The sequence below is a fragment of the Centruroides sculpturatus genome, unplaced genomic scaffold, assembly GCF_000671375.1.
Source record: "Centruroides sculpturatus isolate CEXI.00-Female unplaced genomic scaffold, Cexi_2.0 scaffold959, whole genome shotgun sequence".
In the NCBI taxonomy this organism is placed as follows: Eukaryota; Metazoa; Arthropoda; class Arachnida; order Scorpiones; family Buthidae; genus Centruroides; species Centruroides sculpturatus.
Genome location: NW_019385195.1, coordinates 244,101 through 259,712, shown reverse-complemented (window position 1 = coordinate 259,712; position 15,612 = coordinate 244,101). Strand labels below are relative to the sequence as shown.

Genomic DNA, 15,612 nt, shown 5'->3' with positions numbered 1-15,612 from the left:
GTACTAAATACTTATAACAATATTTTTCAATATTTCTTTTTTTTTAAAAATTCTTTATTTGATTAAAGCATTTTCAAATAAGTACATTTTCTATTCCATCATATATAAATTTAATAAATTTTATATTCTCTTTCAAAGAATAATACATTTTATATTTGTTTTAAATGAAATGATAGAAAAGTATCTCTTAGTCGTTCATCATTATTTTGATAAAGTTTTAATGTTCTTTTAATGATTAAAATAAATAATTTATATAAAATCTTTTAGAAATAAAAACTAAAATTTGCAATTTACATTGTAATTTGAAAACTGTGTATCATCAATATTTCAAATACTTTTAAACAGTCTCAAGATTAATATTATAGGTGGAGGCATTTTTAAAACACTTATATCATTTAAAAATATATTTTTGAATTTAAATTAATTGAGTCACATAACTATAATATTTGCCAACCCTTTAACAATAATTTCACAAGATCATATTTATATTAACAAAATATATTCACTACCTCATATTGTAATAATATACTACAAAAGATTAAATAAAATTTTTCACTGATATATTTTGCTAAATATATATATTCACTGATATATATTATATAAAAAAAAATATTGCTGTTGATCTAAAATGCATTTTAATGATTTCTTTTAATGAAAGTTTTCCTAATGAATGTTTCAAATTTATTAATATGAAACATTTTCTCCTTTATTATTGTTTTTCTTATTATAATGAAGGTAAGCTAATAATAAGACTGAAAAATTTTATATAAGTAGTGGTATCACTTACGTCTTAAAACAATTATTTACTAAAAAAGTAACATATGGTCTGAAGATTAACATTATAAGATATAATGTTTAATTAACAATTGCATAGATCAGTAATTATTTTCTGTTTATATAGTTTTTGATAAACTTATATAATACTAAAATATATAAATATAATAATGTGTTCAAACAAATAAAATACTGTATTACATAAAGAAAATAAATAGCTACATTTCTGGCATGATTATATTAGTATTTTGTGAAAAGTATAATGTATAAACTACAAATTATGTTATATTTTAATTTTTAATAAGAATTAAAAATATTAAAGAAATGATTCAAAAGAATAATCACTTGATGTAAAGGAACTGTGAATATCTTAAAAAATGTTTTTTTTTTATTTTTGAACTAAGATTACAATTTATTTCAAGACATCAAAAATATAGAAAATGTCTTTTCAAAATTTTTTGTTATATTTAATTTTCTTTATTAATTTTCAGTGCTGGAAAAGATCCAGAACATGTCATTCCATTGTTTCTGTGCACAGTTGCATTTCCCATGGTGCCTTGTCCATTACATGCATTTGAGCCAAGGTATCGACTAATGATTCGTCAGAGTATGGAATCTGGAACAAATCAATTTGGCATGTGTGCATTTATGGAAGATTCAGAAAATGGGTACTTTTCTCTTACATTATTTTAATGTTAATGTATAGCCTAGTAAAAATATAATTTCATTTTCAAATAATATCAATTAACATTATTTCTAGAATAATTTTTTAACAGTTTAAAATAAAAACAATGATATACAATTCTATCACTTGATGCCAGTTGACACACATTTATTTACTGTTTTTCTCACTTTTTATACTTATGATTTTGAAATCTAAAGAATTTTTTTTTGTGAAAACTGATATTCAGAATTACTATAAGAATACTGTATTAGGATATTTAAAAATTGCAATTTCTGTAATTCTTATACTTGTGACAGCAAAAGCGGGTTATATAATTATCACTAAACTTTCATTTTTAATTACATTTTTATGTTATGAAATATATATTCTTCATTATTTTTACTTCACTAATAAATATATTANTACATAACTTTTTATTGGTAAGTTTAATTTTCTTAAACAGTAATATAAACTTTTTTTTTTTCAAATTTGGCACAGTTCAATGACACAACCTATTTGGAATAATGATCATCACCAAATTATTTGCAGACATGATATATCTATGAATGTATTTATTACAATATTTAAATTTTCATACAATTATTTTTGATTATGTATTATATAGTAAATAATATTAGCTTCAGCATTTATTATTGAGTTAGTATGTATTTAGTATTAGCATATACATAACTTTTTATTGGTAAGTTTAATTTTCTTAAACAGTAATATAAACTTTTTTTTTTTNTCCCCGGTCAAGATATGTTGAACCTTGTCCAAATGTCTTATTTTAATTATTTCATATTTAAATTATAGAATGTCATTCCTAAAAAAGACTTGAGAAAAACAAGAATATTTATTTCTGCATCTGATTATTGAACCATACTGTACAATTAAAAAATGTTTTTATATAGTTTATTATGTATTATATAAATTGTCGTTATTTAATATATTATTTGTACTTAAACTCAAATACAGCTCAAAACATTTATACAAATATGTGATTTAAGAATGACTTATATGGAAATTATTATCAAAAGATGAAATTAATCTTAAGTTTATAAGCATTTTGATAGAAATTCCAGTTTATGGTTTATACATAAAACATGTGGAAATGAAATTAAATCAATAAATTAGTAAATCTTTATTCATAAATCTTACTGGAAAAATTAACTATTTTTTAGGATTAAGTGTATAAATCTCATAATTAATTAAACATTCAGCTCCTATGGTTTATCTTTATCAAGTATTCTATCATAAGATCTTAACAGTAGTTTGTTATCAACTATACTTATCATTACTAAATTCTAAATTAATCTTATTATCAAAATGCTCTAATAAAAGAGCTATGTATGAAGTTTTTGATAGGGCAAAGATAGGCACAATCTACAGGTTATATAATTATGTTCAAGAATTCTTATTTGCGAAAAAATCTTAAATGTTAAAATATGTTAATTATTTTCAATTAGAAACTAATTTCAATGTTTAGTTGATAAAAGTACTAAATACTAGTATTAAGCACTACAACAGGTTTATAAGTACATTACTTAAGGCAAAGAGTAATTGTTTGTGAAAGAGAGATGTACTACTCAGTTTTGGTTTATTATACATGTTTTACAATAAGTTGTAATCGGAGGTTGGATGAATAAGTTAGTTTAAATTGGTTTTGATGATTTTACTTCTGTATTAATAAATAATTGTTTGATATTAATCTACATCCTATGTAACAGGCAGCTGCCTTTTTACAAATAAAGATTGATTTGATTTCAAATTCTAAATTAATTCATTTGTCATTTTGAATGAAAACATTATTGATGTTTAATTCATATAAAATGCTACATTGTAAAATGTTTTTTATATACTGTGAAGGGAATTCATCTGAAAAATCAATAATATAAAAATATTTTAATCAAAGTCAGACAGCTGGCTGATCAAAACATTTGTAAGGACCACAAGTGACCTATGGTTGTTTATATATGACACGTGTTGTTTACTCCTTCCATAGAATTAATCTTCAAAAATAAGTTCAATAGTAGTTCATGTTCTATCTTAGATAAGAATATCTTATAAAATATTTATTGTGAGCTATTCTTAATTTATATTTTTCACATTAATATTTCTTTAGAGTCTCAAAGATAAAAGTATTTTTATTAAAATTCTTTTTTCTTAAGAAACTATATACATTACATTTCCAAACAAGTGAATGCACCATTTGATTTTCTTAACAATAAAAATTATATCATACATTATTGTAAAGTACAATATTAAAGTATATTATTTAGTTTTAATATTACTAGAACTGGATATTGTAATTTTGCAAACTATTATATCAAATGTACTGTACATAATATTAATATACTGTTGTAATAAATTCATATTTGAAAAGAAAAAATATATCTTTATGCTGCAAGTTTATTGTTATCAAATATATAATATAATTGATTAATAGTTAATAATAATTAACAACAAATTAATTTTCTACTTTCTTTTTTGGTAGAATTGCAAGTCATGGAACAATGCTGGAAATTCGTGAAGTTCAATATTTTCCAGATGGTCGGGCAGTTGTAGACACCATTGGAAGTAAAAGGTTTAGAGTATTGCATACTGGCATGAGAGATGGTTATCACACTGGAGCAGTAGAATTTTTATCTGATGTTCCTCCAGAGGATTATGAAAGAGATGGTAAGTAAAATAATAATTTATTTGTAAATATCAGAAATTCAATGGTCAAATTAAAAAGTTATAAAGTGCCTTTTTCAGAGGGAAAACTCAGAATCATTTTGAGAAAAGCATTTTCTGTCTTACTATATGTTTGAGCATTTCTCTGACTAGTGTGCTACCATTAATAAATGTTTAAATATCATAATAAAGCAGACAATAATTTAAAACTTCTAATTTCTTTAAAGTTTTATATAATTTTTTAATTTATATTAAATATGATTTTATTATTTTACTATATTACATTATCTAATTTTAAATTACTTTTCAGAAATATCCCAATTGCATGATGAAGTTCATAGGAAAGCAGAAATGTGGTTTATCGGACTTCCATCAGACATCAAGAGGAGAGTATTAGAACATTTTGGTCAAATGCCATCAGTAGAAGAAGATTATTTAAATAGTCAGAATGGACCATCATGGTTTTGGTGGATGCTTGCAATTCTTCCATTAGATCCAAAGGCACAGATAGCAGTCTTGGCTATGACATCTCTAAGACGTCGTTTAGAAGTTTTACATCGGGTTTTACTTTATCTTCAAACTCATAGTCCCCTCTGACTAGTGATGAAATCACTTTCATGCATTTTAAAACATTATAAAGTAAGTAACAGGAACATTTTTCTCATAACAGTATTTGTTTTTTGTGTTTTTTTCTTCTCTCTGTGAAATAACTGAGCTTGACTTCTTGTGTGGTGCAAGAACATTATCTCTTCAAATGGCAAATGCCAAGACCAAATAAGTTTAAATTCCTATGGAATATTTTTACTATTCAAGACCATAAGCATATGGTTATGTGGGAGATGACAATATCCATACTTGTTCAAATCCAACTCAAACTATAAATGAAAAAATATGCATCCCGACTAAGGAAGTGTATCGTCGTGAATTCACTCTGTTGAAAAACATTTTTGTTTTCAATGCAGCTTCAAGAAACATGCTTGATATCCTATGAATGTGTGTAATTTTTTGAAACTGGCAGTCAGAAATTTGATTTTGATATTGTAACCAAGTATAATAATACAAATATGAAATTTTTGCTTTTCCAGTTTTCATCTATACAAGCTTTATAATTAGTAGTATATACATAGAGTAACAGTGCATAATTTGTGAAATTGTTATCATATATTCCATATTTTAGCCACTTAATGACAATCCAGTTTGAGATTATTCTATTTGACAGCAATGTGTAAGATATGTATATTGAATCAATGTATTATTTAGATAAAAAGATTGTGTTAATTTATTTTACATCAACTAATTATGATGTTCCAGCAATATGTGCATATAATGCATTGAAATTTGAAAAGAAAAAGTAACATTAATTACTAATAGAAATCTTAATGTGCATTAATCTTCAAAAAATTTGAAGCAAAAGAATTAATATCCTTACAAAAATATAGTTTGAAACTCCTATCGTATTATTTTATTTGATGAGGAAAGCAAATGGGAAATTATTAAGTTTTTATAGAAGTTATAAAAACATAGATTTCTAAGCTTCTGTTGAAGTAAAATCAAAAATTTTATATTTTATAAGTAATTACGGCTCAATTACAGGAGCTCATCTCATCATATTAGTTGTTCTTTTTAGCATATCCCCGGTCAAGATATGTTGAACCTTGTCCAAATGTCTTATTTTAATTATTTCATATTTAAATTATAGAATGTCATTCCTAAAAAAGACTTGAGAAAAACAAGAATATTTATTTCTGCATCTGATTATTGAACCATACTGTACAATTAAAAAATGTTTTTATATAGTTTATTATGTATTATATAAATTGTCGTTATTTAATATATTATTTGTACTTAAACTCAAATACAGCTCAAAACATTTATACAAATATGTGATTTAATCATATAATTTGGAAGGATTTACTCAAGATAGTTTTCTAGGTTAAAGAGTAAAGTTAATTAAGAAATCAAAATAAAAATAATTTGACCATTTTAATATATGAAAGTTGTACAAAAGTATTTTTATCAAGGCATTCATTGATAAAAATACATCAGTTTAATTAACTAAATGTTTATAACAATATTTAGGACTTTGAAATTGAATTAAAGTTTTAAATTTTATATTAATTTATCATCAAAAAACCATGTGGAAAACTATTCTTGATCAAAATGTTTGAAAAACAGAATATATAATTTTTTTTATTTTTATTTTTTAAAAATCAACATTTTGAATGCAAAAGAAATAGTCTCAATATGAAAATTATAAATGATAAGAAGTATACTGTGATGTATTTAATGAATATTGTTCCTGTTTTTATTTAGTACTTAGATATGAAATCTTTAAATCCATTCCAAAATAATTTAAAATTTTGAACAGCATATATATATATGTTATAAGCTGTTTACAAATTTACATTTTGCTTGTTGCTAAAAGAAAAAAAAAAAAATGGAATGCATAAAGCATTTGAAGTTTGCTGGCATTTCAATATTGTTAATTTTTGTGCTATTTTTGATTATTCTTCCATTGTGAATACCTAATTTATACTTTTATGATACTGTGTATATTATAAAATAAAATAATTTCCAAATTTTTATATTATTGAAAGATTTCCTATTATCCCTGCAAATGATTTTTGTTCACTTCCTTTTTAAAAAGAAAAAAAATCAGGGAATGAAAATTGTGATGTTTATATGTGATTTGTCATTGTAAAAATCAAACCATATTTCTTCTAGTTTCCTATCTTCTGCTCAAATAAATGTTTTGTTGTAATTCTAAGTAAATTATGTTCATGTAGATGTACGTAAGAATTCTTTCAAAATTAAGAAAAAAAAAAACAACTGAAATTCTTCGTGTTTCGAATGTCAGTTGTGTACAAACACTACTATGCATGTTTGCAGTCTTCGACAATTTCAGCAATAATTATAAAATATGCCATGTATATGTATTTAATTTGTGATATTATGTATTTATTCAATGTTGATATCTTTTTGGTCATATTCAATATGAGGTTGTGTCAATTTTTATGACTCTTCATAGTTAGAAGCTGTAGTTGTGAAATTGAATAAAGTTATATTTGATCAAAAAGTTAAATGCTGTTTGTTTTCTTTCAAAAAAATTTCGCGTTTTTAGTTTGTATAATTAATATATGCATTTGATTTATCCTGTAATGTTCAGACCCATAATGCAGAGTAATCAAGAAGGACTACATTTGCAAGCACAATAGAGCCATTTCCAATAGCATTTGTAACCTGAGCAGGCCTAATTTGTACATAAGCTAAATAAGTTTTTAGCTTAGTGCCTCACATTTTACATGCATAATTATTAAGTGCCTGTTAGACTTGTGGCCCTAAGCTATAAAATCTAAGTCCAGCTCTAAACCTGAGTATTTCTATAGTTAGACCTATAATTCGTAGTGACTTTTTGATCACCAATGCAATTATAGGCTAATTATTTGTGAAAATTAAGAAATGAGCAGAATTTTAAATATAAACAGATTAAATAAAAAATGTAAATAAAAAGTCAGGTTATTAATAAAATTGCACTTTACGAATATAAACAAATTATATATATTTCCTGAATTAAATATTGATATAATATATATATATATATATATATATATTTAATTCAGGAAATAATTAATTTTTCATAAAAGATTTGAAGAAATAGAGATGATCAAATCTTTTATAAGATTTGGTTTTAATTATGTTTCGCTTAGAAAGTAAAGAAAGACCAAGGAGAACTTTGCCCAATACATTTATAGAAGACCTTGCTTCTTGGTATTGGAATAAAATGGAACGAGTTGTAGCTGATCGTACAGGCCATAGAACACTACTTACGTAGACCTAGGCCAGTTACACAAGCAGAATCAAGATCAAAACAAATGTTTCGGGTACATGTAAACTGCATTCTAAAAGTGATCAAAGTTTCTACAAATGGAGGAGATCTTAGTCAAAAAGTCAAATCAAAATTTTGTTTTGGCTTTTCAATTAAGATCGCCCCTATTTGCTAATTGGAAACCACACCAGTGTAATAAGTCCTATTAAGAAGTTCTTTAAGTGTTTCGTTTCGTTGCATATTATTAATATATTTTTTCCCTCTATATCTGTCTGTATAGTCTTCAAAGAAATCTGAATTATCCCGAGATAACTCGGACAAGTTCCATAGCGTTACATAAAAGTCGGGCGTTTGGACCCTCTGAAATTTTTTTTTTTTTGATTTTTGGATGTTTTTTAAGTCTCCAAATTTTTTCAAAAATTTTTTCCCACGCGAAAAAGTTTTATCGCGATTTTAATCTACCTTTAATGACGCACACTTAACGCTTAATTGTTTTTTAATGCGATTTTTTTTTATCAAATTTAAATTCATCGTTCTGAAGTTGTAGTGCACGGATTTTACTTCGGTAAAGTTATTTAAAGCTAGTTTCTGATGTCAAAAACGACCTCCAATAGTTTTTTAATTTTTTTAATTGATAGATTTTATTATATATACGTTTAATTAAGTCGGGGGTCGGAAATCGCAATAAAAAACGTAATTTTTGAAAAATATTTAAAAGTATACGGCCAGCTAGTATTCATCCTACTTTAAACCCTTCTCCTCCTGAGACTTCTATGAGAATGTCCCGGGAAATCCAACACCAGCTGTTCTCAAGGTCATCCAGCTGTAAACACAATGACTCATCGGTGTCAAATTTCGCAGAAAGGCGAGACAATGGAAAATAAAGTTTGAAACTTTTTCTTCAAAATTAACACATTTCTTTCGTTTTTTTCAGTTTTAAATATTTTTTATGTTTAATTACATTAATATTAAAAATTGCTGTGTACCCAAAGAGTTAAAACGGCCCTAGATACATTATAGGAGGAATGCTAACGAAACGTTTTCTAGTTATAATTTTTTCTCGCGTCAAAGATATAAAGTTATTTAAATAGATTAAAATGATACGGATTAGTTAGTTCATCTATTAATTATCCGAATGCTGGAAGATATAATTTCATGGAGATTTAAAATTAATTATTTGACTTTATCTTTAAATCTTAGTTAACACGTAACAATTCAGAGTCCGATGGCCCAGGCGATTAAGGCCTTAATCGCCTGGGTAATCGCCTATCCCTCTGGGTAACCCAAAATCGAATCCGGATGAGTGGCCCCAAGAATTTTTCATGAGCGATCCGTCTCTAACCACCCTATCGCTTGTGGGCTTGGCCGAATCTAGTGATGAATATAATTTAAAAAGTAAGTCTCTTAATGCTTATGCTTAAATTTTTAAGAAACTTCTCATAATAACTACAGTATATATATATTTATTTATTTTATTGTTTCTATCCTCCAGTCTGTTAACATTACGTAATTATTTTTAATTAAGTGTTTACTTATAAATAAAAAGCAGATAGACAAACTAAAAATCAGAAGATGATGATACAATTAGTAAGAAAATAATTTGATTTTTTTATTTTGAAAGAAAATACAGAAGCAAAGATAAAGTAAAGAAATTGAAAAAGATAAAGAATATAAAGAAACTAAAAGATTATTTTCTTGCATAAATGCACCCTCGGGTCCCTCGAAAATTATTATTACTGGGTTTTAAATGAATATGATTAAAAGATAAAACATTTAAATTTACATAAATATTTTTTTTGAAAATCCAGCAACGAGTTGCTCAACTTTCCCGGCAACTGATGGCGCCAATTAATTATTATAAAATGGCAAAAAAGTTAGTTTTGAAAGTAGAGATGGGTTTATAAAAAAATTTTAAATGCTAAAAACGAGTAAAATAGTCATTAAGTCAGACTCTATTCGAGATATGTTTATCTCCCCACCCCTCGGCCTTTAACCACCAAAATTTAATAGCATCAATTACCCTAACACAGTGGTTATTAACCTTTTTATACTCGTGGCCCACCAAATATTTCATAATTTTTTTGTGACCCCCATTTTTTAAATAATAATTTATATTTGTTAAATTATCTATAATAATTTAATTTTTTTATTATTGCTTTATTTTTTTATATATATAATAAATGTAAAATATAACTTTATTATTTCATTATCTATTTAAATAATATTCAAACTTCACAATTAAACATAAAAACTCATTAATTTTTAACAAAAAATAAAATTAGAAACACTTAAAAATTCATAGAAAAAACAAAAAAAAAAAATATTCGAAAATAATTTAATGAGATTTCTGCTGCTGAATATCCTCAACTACTTTGTTAATTCTTGGTTCAATTGTTTGTAATTCTTTCCGCATGCAGGCATCTAATCGATATCGATTGCGTTTTTTGTTTTTATATCCACCATAGTTGAGAATCCTTTTTCACACAAATATGTAACTAAACTAAAACTAAAATACCCACAACTTGTCGTAAATATTTTGCATATCTTTTGCAAAACCATTTAAATTTTCAAAGCCTATACTATAAGCCTACTATTTTTCGTAATTATTTTTAAAATTCCAAGCATTAATAATTTCTTAGAATTACTTTGGAATAAAAGAAGTAAATACTGCGGTGTAAATAGCATATTTGCATTTATTTCTTCTGTACTAACAAAGTTGTATGTAGAAAGAAATAAGAAAATAAATAAATAAAAATAAATACGAAAACTTTATCTTTCTTAAATCAAAAAACACAAAATTTGTTTGTGTTCGAAAAACTTAGCCTGATGATGGCCAATAGATTTGGCTGAAAACGTTAGCTTTTCATTAAAAGTTTTTCTCAGCAAATTAAGGTGTTGTGTTTTTTGATTTACATACAAGTGCTGAGTGAGAGTACACATTTATCTTTCTTATTTCACTTTTCAATACGATATTCGGTTATACATCAATTTTCTTTTTATTATATTCTGAAGAAAATTTTGCATAATTTGGCGGCCCCCTGGCAAACTTATGGACCCCCAGGGGACCGCGGCCCCATGTTAAGAAACACTGCCCAAACACACACGCTAACATCCATACATACAGTAAAAAAAATAACCCAAATTTTTTACATTTCTCGACGTTTCAATGTATCCTGAGTCCAAAAATGTAAAAATCTTGAGATGGATCATTTTCGATCGCCATACTTTTCTTCTGATACATATATAACAGCCTAGAAAGTACATAAATTACGGAAGTTACTAAATAATATACAGTAAATTAATAAATTAGAAAGCAATGAAAATAAATTATCGTAAAAATTTCGGGCACTGTACTTTTTACAAAAATCAACTCTGTGTTCAATTTCTATTTTGTTTCCTTGGAAAAGAATGTCATTAATTAAATAGCTTTATAATTACTTATTATAAAAAAATCTTGATTATTTAACAAAATTGTTAGTTGTATTCTTAAGTTTGTTTGTTTTTTTTTTCAATCATTTAAATACGATCTAAAACGAGAACTCTATTGATTGAGTATGAAGTTTGTTTTCAAATCTGTTTTATATTTTACTCGTTGAATATTTAATAAGGCGATTACACAACATTCTTTTTTGATTGTTAGAGTTTATATCTTTCATAAGAAAAACTTTTAATAATAATTATTACATTTTGTTTGCGTAACTTCGTTCATCTTTTATGTAGTAGCTCGATTTTTATTTTAATTTTCTTAACAGTTCTTATAAATATAGAATGAGGAGGTCTCAACGACAATATATTTTAATGAATTATTAACCTGGAATGGGGTTTTATTAGACACAATTAGTCTATTATGCGTTATCAAATATTCGTAATTTATTTTTTCCCACCAACTTCATGTAATCAGTAAGTATTAATAAATAATAAATATTGTAATACGTGGAATTTTTAAGTATTTTAAAATCGAATATATTTTTGAAGCTCTCATATATGAATAAAATACTTAGGCTATATTAACAATGGGAAGAACAAAAAATAATAATTAATTAAAAATAATGTATTCGGTATACGTGGAATATAAATCTATTTTAAAATCGAATATATTTTTGAAGCTCTCATATATGAATAAAATACTTAGGCTATATTAACAATGGGAAGAACGATATATACAGCCTACTTAAATGTACAGTACAGTAGACTACATTTGTAGAATTTCTGTTTACTTCTGTCCTTACTCTTATCAATTTCTGTTGGTGTCCTTGTCTACTTGGACCTTGTTTATTAAGGGCCTTGTTTCGTTGCTTATTATTAATATATTGTTTCAGTGTTCTGCATTTATCAAGACGACTTATATAGGCTGAGTATAGGCTATACCCGTGCGTCAATGAGGTTGTGGGTGCATCTGTTTAGTTCCTCGTTGTTTGTGCGGGTAAACAATAGAAGATAAGTTATTTGGCATCGAATTCACAGAGAGCATAATAGTAAGAAATTGTAATGACTAGCTTAATAATTAAGTAAATTATGATGCACTGACATGTTTACAAATGAAGCTAACTCTTTTGCGAAAACCAAACAAATAGTTTGAATGTGATTCTCCTCATGCATCCTGAAATCTTTATTTCCGATGAGACAAAGACCGCTACAGAATCAATAAATCACAGTTAAATAATACTTCAACAACCGTACTGTGCCATAAGATGTTTAATACTAATAAGTATCTTTAGGCTATATAAAGTAGTATCTTTAGTCATAAGATTGAAGATACTACTTTCTGTAGGTTACCCGCAAGTTACGGCTTTTGTTGATTGTCTTTCTAAGATATTCTTTTCCATTGTGTAACGGGATACATCATTAACTAGACCAGTGTTTTTCAACCTTCTTGAATACGCGACCCCTTTACAAGTTAAAAAAATTCTGGCGACCCCCCAGGACCATATTAAAACTATATCAGTGATTTAAAAACTACGTATTTAATTCTCTTTCTGTTGAGACCTAAATATCGATCGAAAAACCAATTGTACTTTAAAATAAAAACGCAAAGCCTTCTCACTGAAATTGTAGTTTTATTTATTGTAGTGTAGGACCTACAAACACTTGTCTTTTTCTTTTACCCGCGACCCCCCGTGTCGACCCCCCGCTTTGCGACCCCTGGGGGTCGCGACCCACAGGTTGAAAAAACTGAACTAGACTATTTCTTAAACGGTCATTTCCTTCAACTTAAGTTTCATATGATGCAATTCTATAAGAAACGTGACTTTTTGTTCATCTGGTATAGGCTGAAGACAAAGAAGGACTAATTTTGTTTCCTAATCTACGAATATATAGTAAAAAATGGATTTAGACGTATAAAATATGGATTTTATAACAGCTTTTCATCTATTATGATCTGGAATCTACCAAATAACTGTTTAAAGTTATTATCTTAAAAGCATGTTACATAAAAACATTCGATCGAATATTTAAATCGTTATGTTATAAGTCTACTGTAATAATACACATTTTTTACCTTTCAGTCTTTTTACTGTTTTCGCTCTGTGGGTTAGTGTTACCACCCGTCCGGTTTTCACCCGGACAGTCCGGGAATTGACTCACTGTCCGGGTGAATTATTAATTTTGTCCGGGAATTTCGTAGAAATTGTGAAATTACGATGAAACAAAGTTCTTTCAAATATTTTTACAAATTTACACTATTTTAACAGCGAAAGAACTCGCACTCACTGAAATTCGTCTGTAATTTTGCCATGTTAGTCTGTTTACGCCGACGTGTAGCGTGCAACCTGTCGATTTTTTTTATTTTGCACGTACGATCGTACACGTCTCCAACAATATCCAATAGAGCCAAGTCATCTGTAAAGTACCTGTTGTATCTGTATCTGTTGTCATCTTAATGTAGGGTTACTTACGTTACCCCTACGCAAGTTCCTAGTCCCTAACTGTAACTGATTTAGAACCGGCATGCACTTTATTCTTTGCATTGTAAAATGACATTGCGCATGTGTCAGGAACTTCTGTTCGAACAAACCTGACCTGCCGTCCGGGTCAGCGATTTTGAAAAGATGGCAACACTACTGTGGGTATTAAGGGCTTTTTCGGGAGCACCATGGATTTGACCAAGCCCACAATAGTGGTGAAGGACGAGGCATATTTGAGATAGATCGCCCGTTAAAAATTCCTCGGATTGCTTGCTCTGATTCAATTCAGAGTCCCCTCGTTGACGCCTTAATACCATTGGCCATTCGGCCATCCTTAATGGCATTTATACAATAAATCTAATTGTTAATGGTTCAAAAATCACTTTAATTTCATTTATTACGGATTAAAATTACATTTTTAATTATAATTAATATATACGAATTTAATCGAAAAACTATTATTGCCTGTGAACAAATGTTAGCAGACTGAAGATACGAAGCAAATTTAAACAGTATTATTTAAATTATTTTATCGGCAAATTATAATAATCTTTATTTAAATACGTAAATTACGAAAGATCGCATTTAATTAATATAAGATTTTTAAAATGTTCTTATTACATCGCGCAATTAATAGTACTTATATAATGACTGATTTTTCTCTAGGATTAAATAATAAGTTGTTTAATGAGACTCAGAGCTTTAGTGAAGATTATTTGTCTAATTCACTCTAAGAATTAATTATAAGTACAAGGACACTCGCCATAAAATTGATTGCTGTAAATATTCTGTAAGTTAATCGTTTCTAGAGATTAATTATTCTTACCTAACCAAGGACGATCTTTTTATATAACTCCTTATTGACAACGAATGCTGTATATTAAGTTATATAACTTGATTAAATTATTTACTAAAAATACAGTATTACTTATAGCGTTTTAGATATAAAATATAAAAAGTTTATATAATAACTTTAAGAATATTATTATATATTTTTTTTAAAATTTAGACTACTCTAATTAAAATTATAGTAATTTATTCTTATATATAAATTCCATAAAAATGGATAAAATGATCATCTCTTAACGAGTTTAAGTGATGAGGCAAACGTGTAATGCCTAATAGATTCTATTTTTAGAACCAAACTACTAAAGTTGTTAATGTTTCTAAATATAACTGAATTTATTTGAAATAATGATGGAAAGGTGAATTTATGAACAGCACGAGTCCAATTTAATAAGCAAATGTTCGTTTTATATGAATAATAGATCATTACGGAAGGTTATGTAATGGACTGAGATTTGGTTATAACATTTTCTCTATCGAATTCTTCCATTCGCTTCTATTAACATATTACCCAGACATTAGGCAAACTTCCCTTAATTTGTATTGCTATTTTTATAGTTAATCTAAAATATTTAAAAAAAATAATAAAAACGTTTATTTACAAAATTTTCCGCCTTTGAAGGATGTTTACTATTTTAAGCTAACGAACCGTCTTTAACTTAATTACATATTTTAAAAATAAATATTTAGTAAAGAAAAGCCAAACATATTTATTATACTTTAAGGTTTTATATTAACTTCAAAGGTTTTTATTTTTAGTTCGCGTAAAGATTTGCGTGATTCTAAATCTACTTTATCTACAGAACTATGATCAAGTCTTTCGTTTATTATAAAATGTTTTTAAAAATATTAATTTTAAAGAAGTTGTAAACGGATTTCTTTAATTATATAACTCGAAATATTCGAATTTATAAATATTA

At 26.6% G+C, this 15,612-nt stretch overlaps 1 protein-coding gene across 1 annotated transcript in view; it reads left to right on the top strand.

Annotated features, from left to right (window-relative positions):
- Nucleotides 1-6,269, top strand: part of LOC111635990 (LON peptidase N-terminal domain and RING finger protein 3-like) — a 44,073-nt gene extending 37,804 nt beyond the window's left edge. Inside the window, exons 9-11 of the mRNA XM_023381141.1 lie at nucleotides 1,247-1,442; nucleotides 3,933-4,117; nucleotides 4,425-6,269. Coding sequence (XP_023236909.1) covers nucleotides 1,247-1,442; nucleotides 3,933-4,117; nucleotides 4,425-4,711 — 668 coding nt within the window. The 3' untranslated portion in view covers nucleotides 4,712-6,269. The remainder of the gene's footprint in view (nucleotides 1-1,246; nucleotides 1,443-3,932; nucleotides 4,118-4,424) is intronic.
- Nucleotides 6,270-15,612: the final 9,343 nt, after the last annotated feature.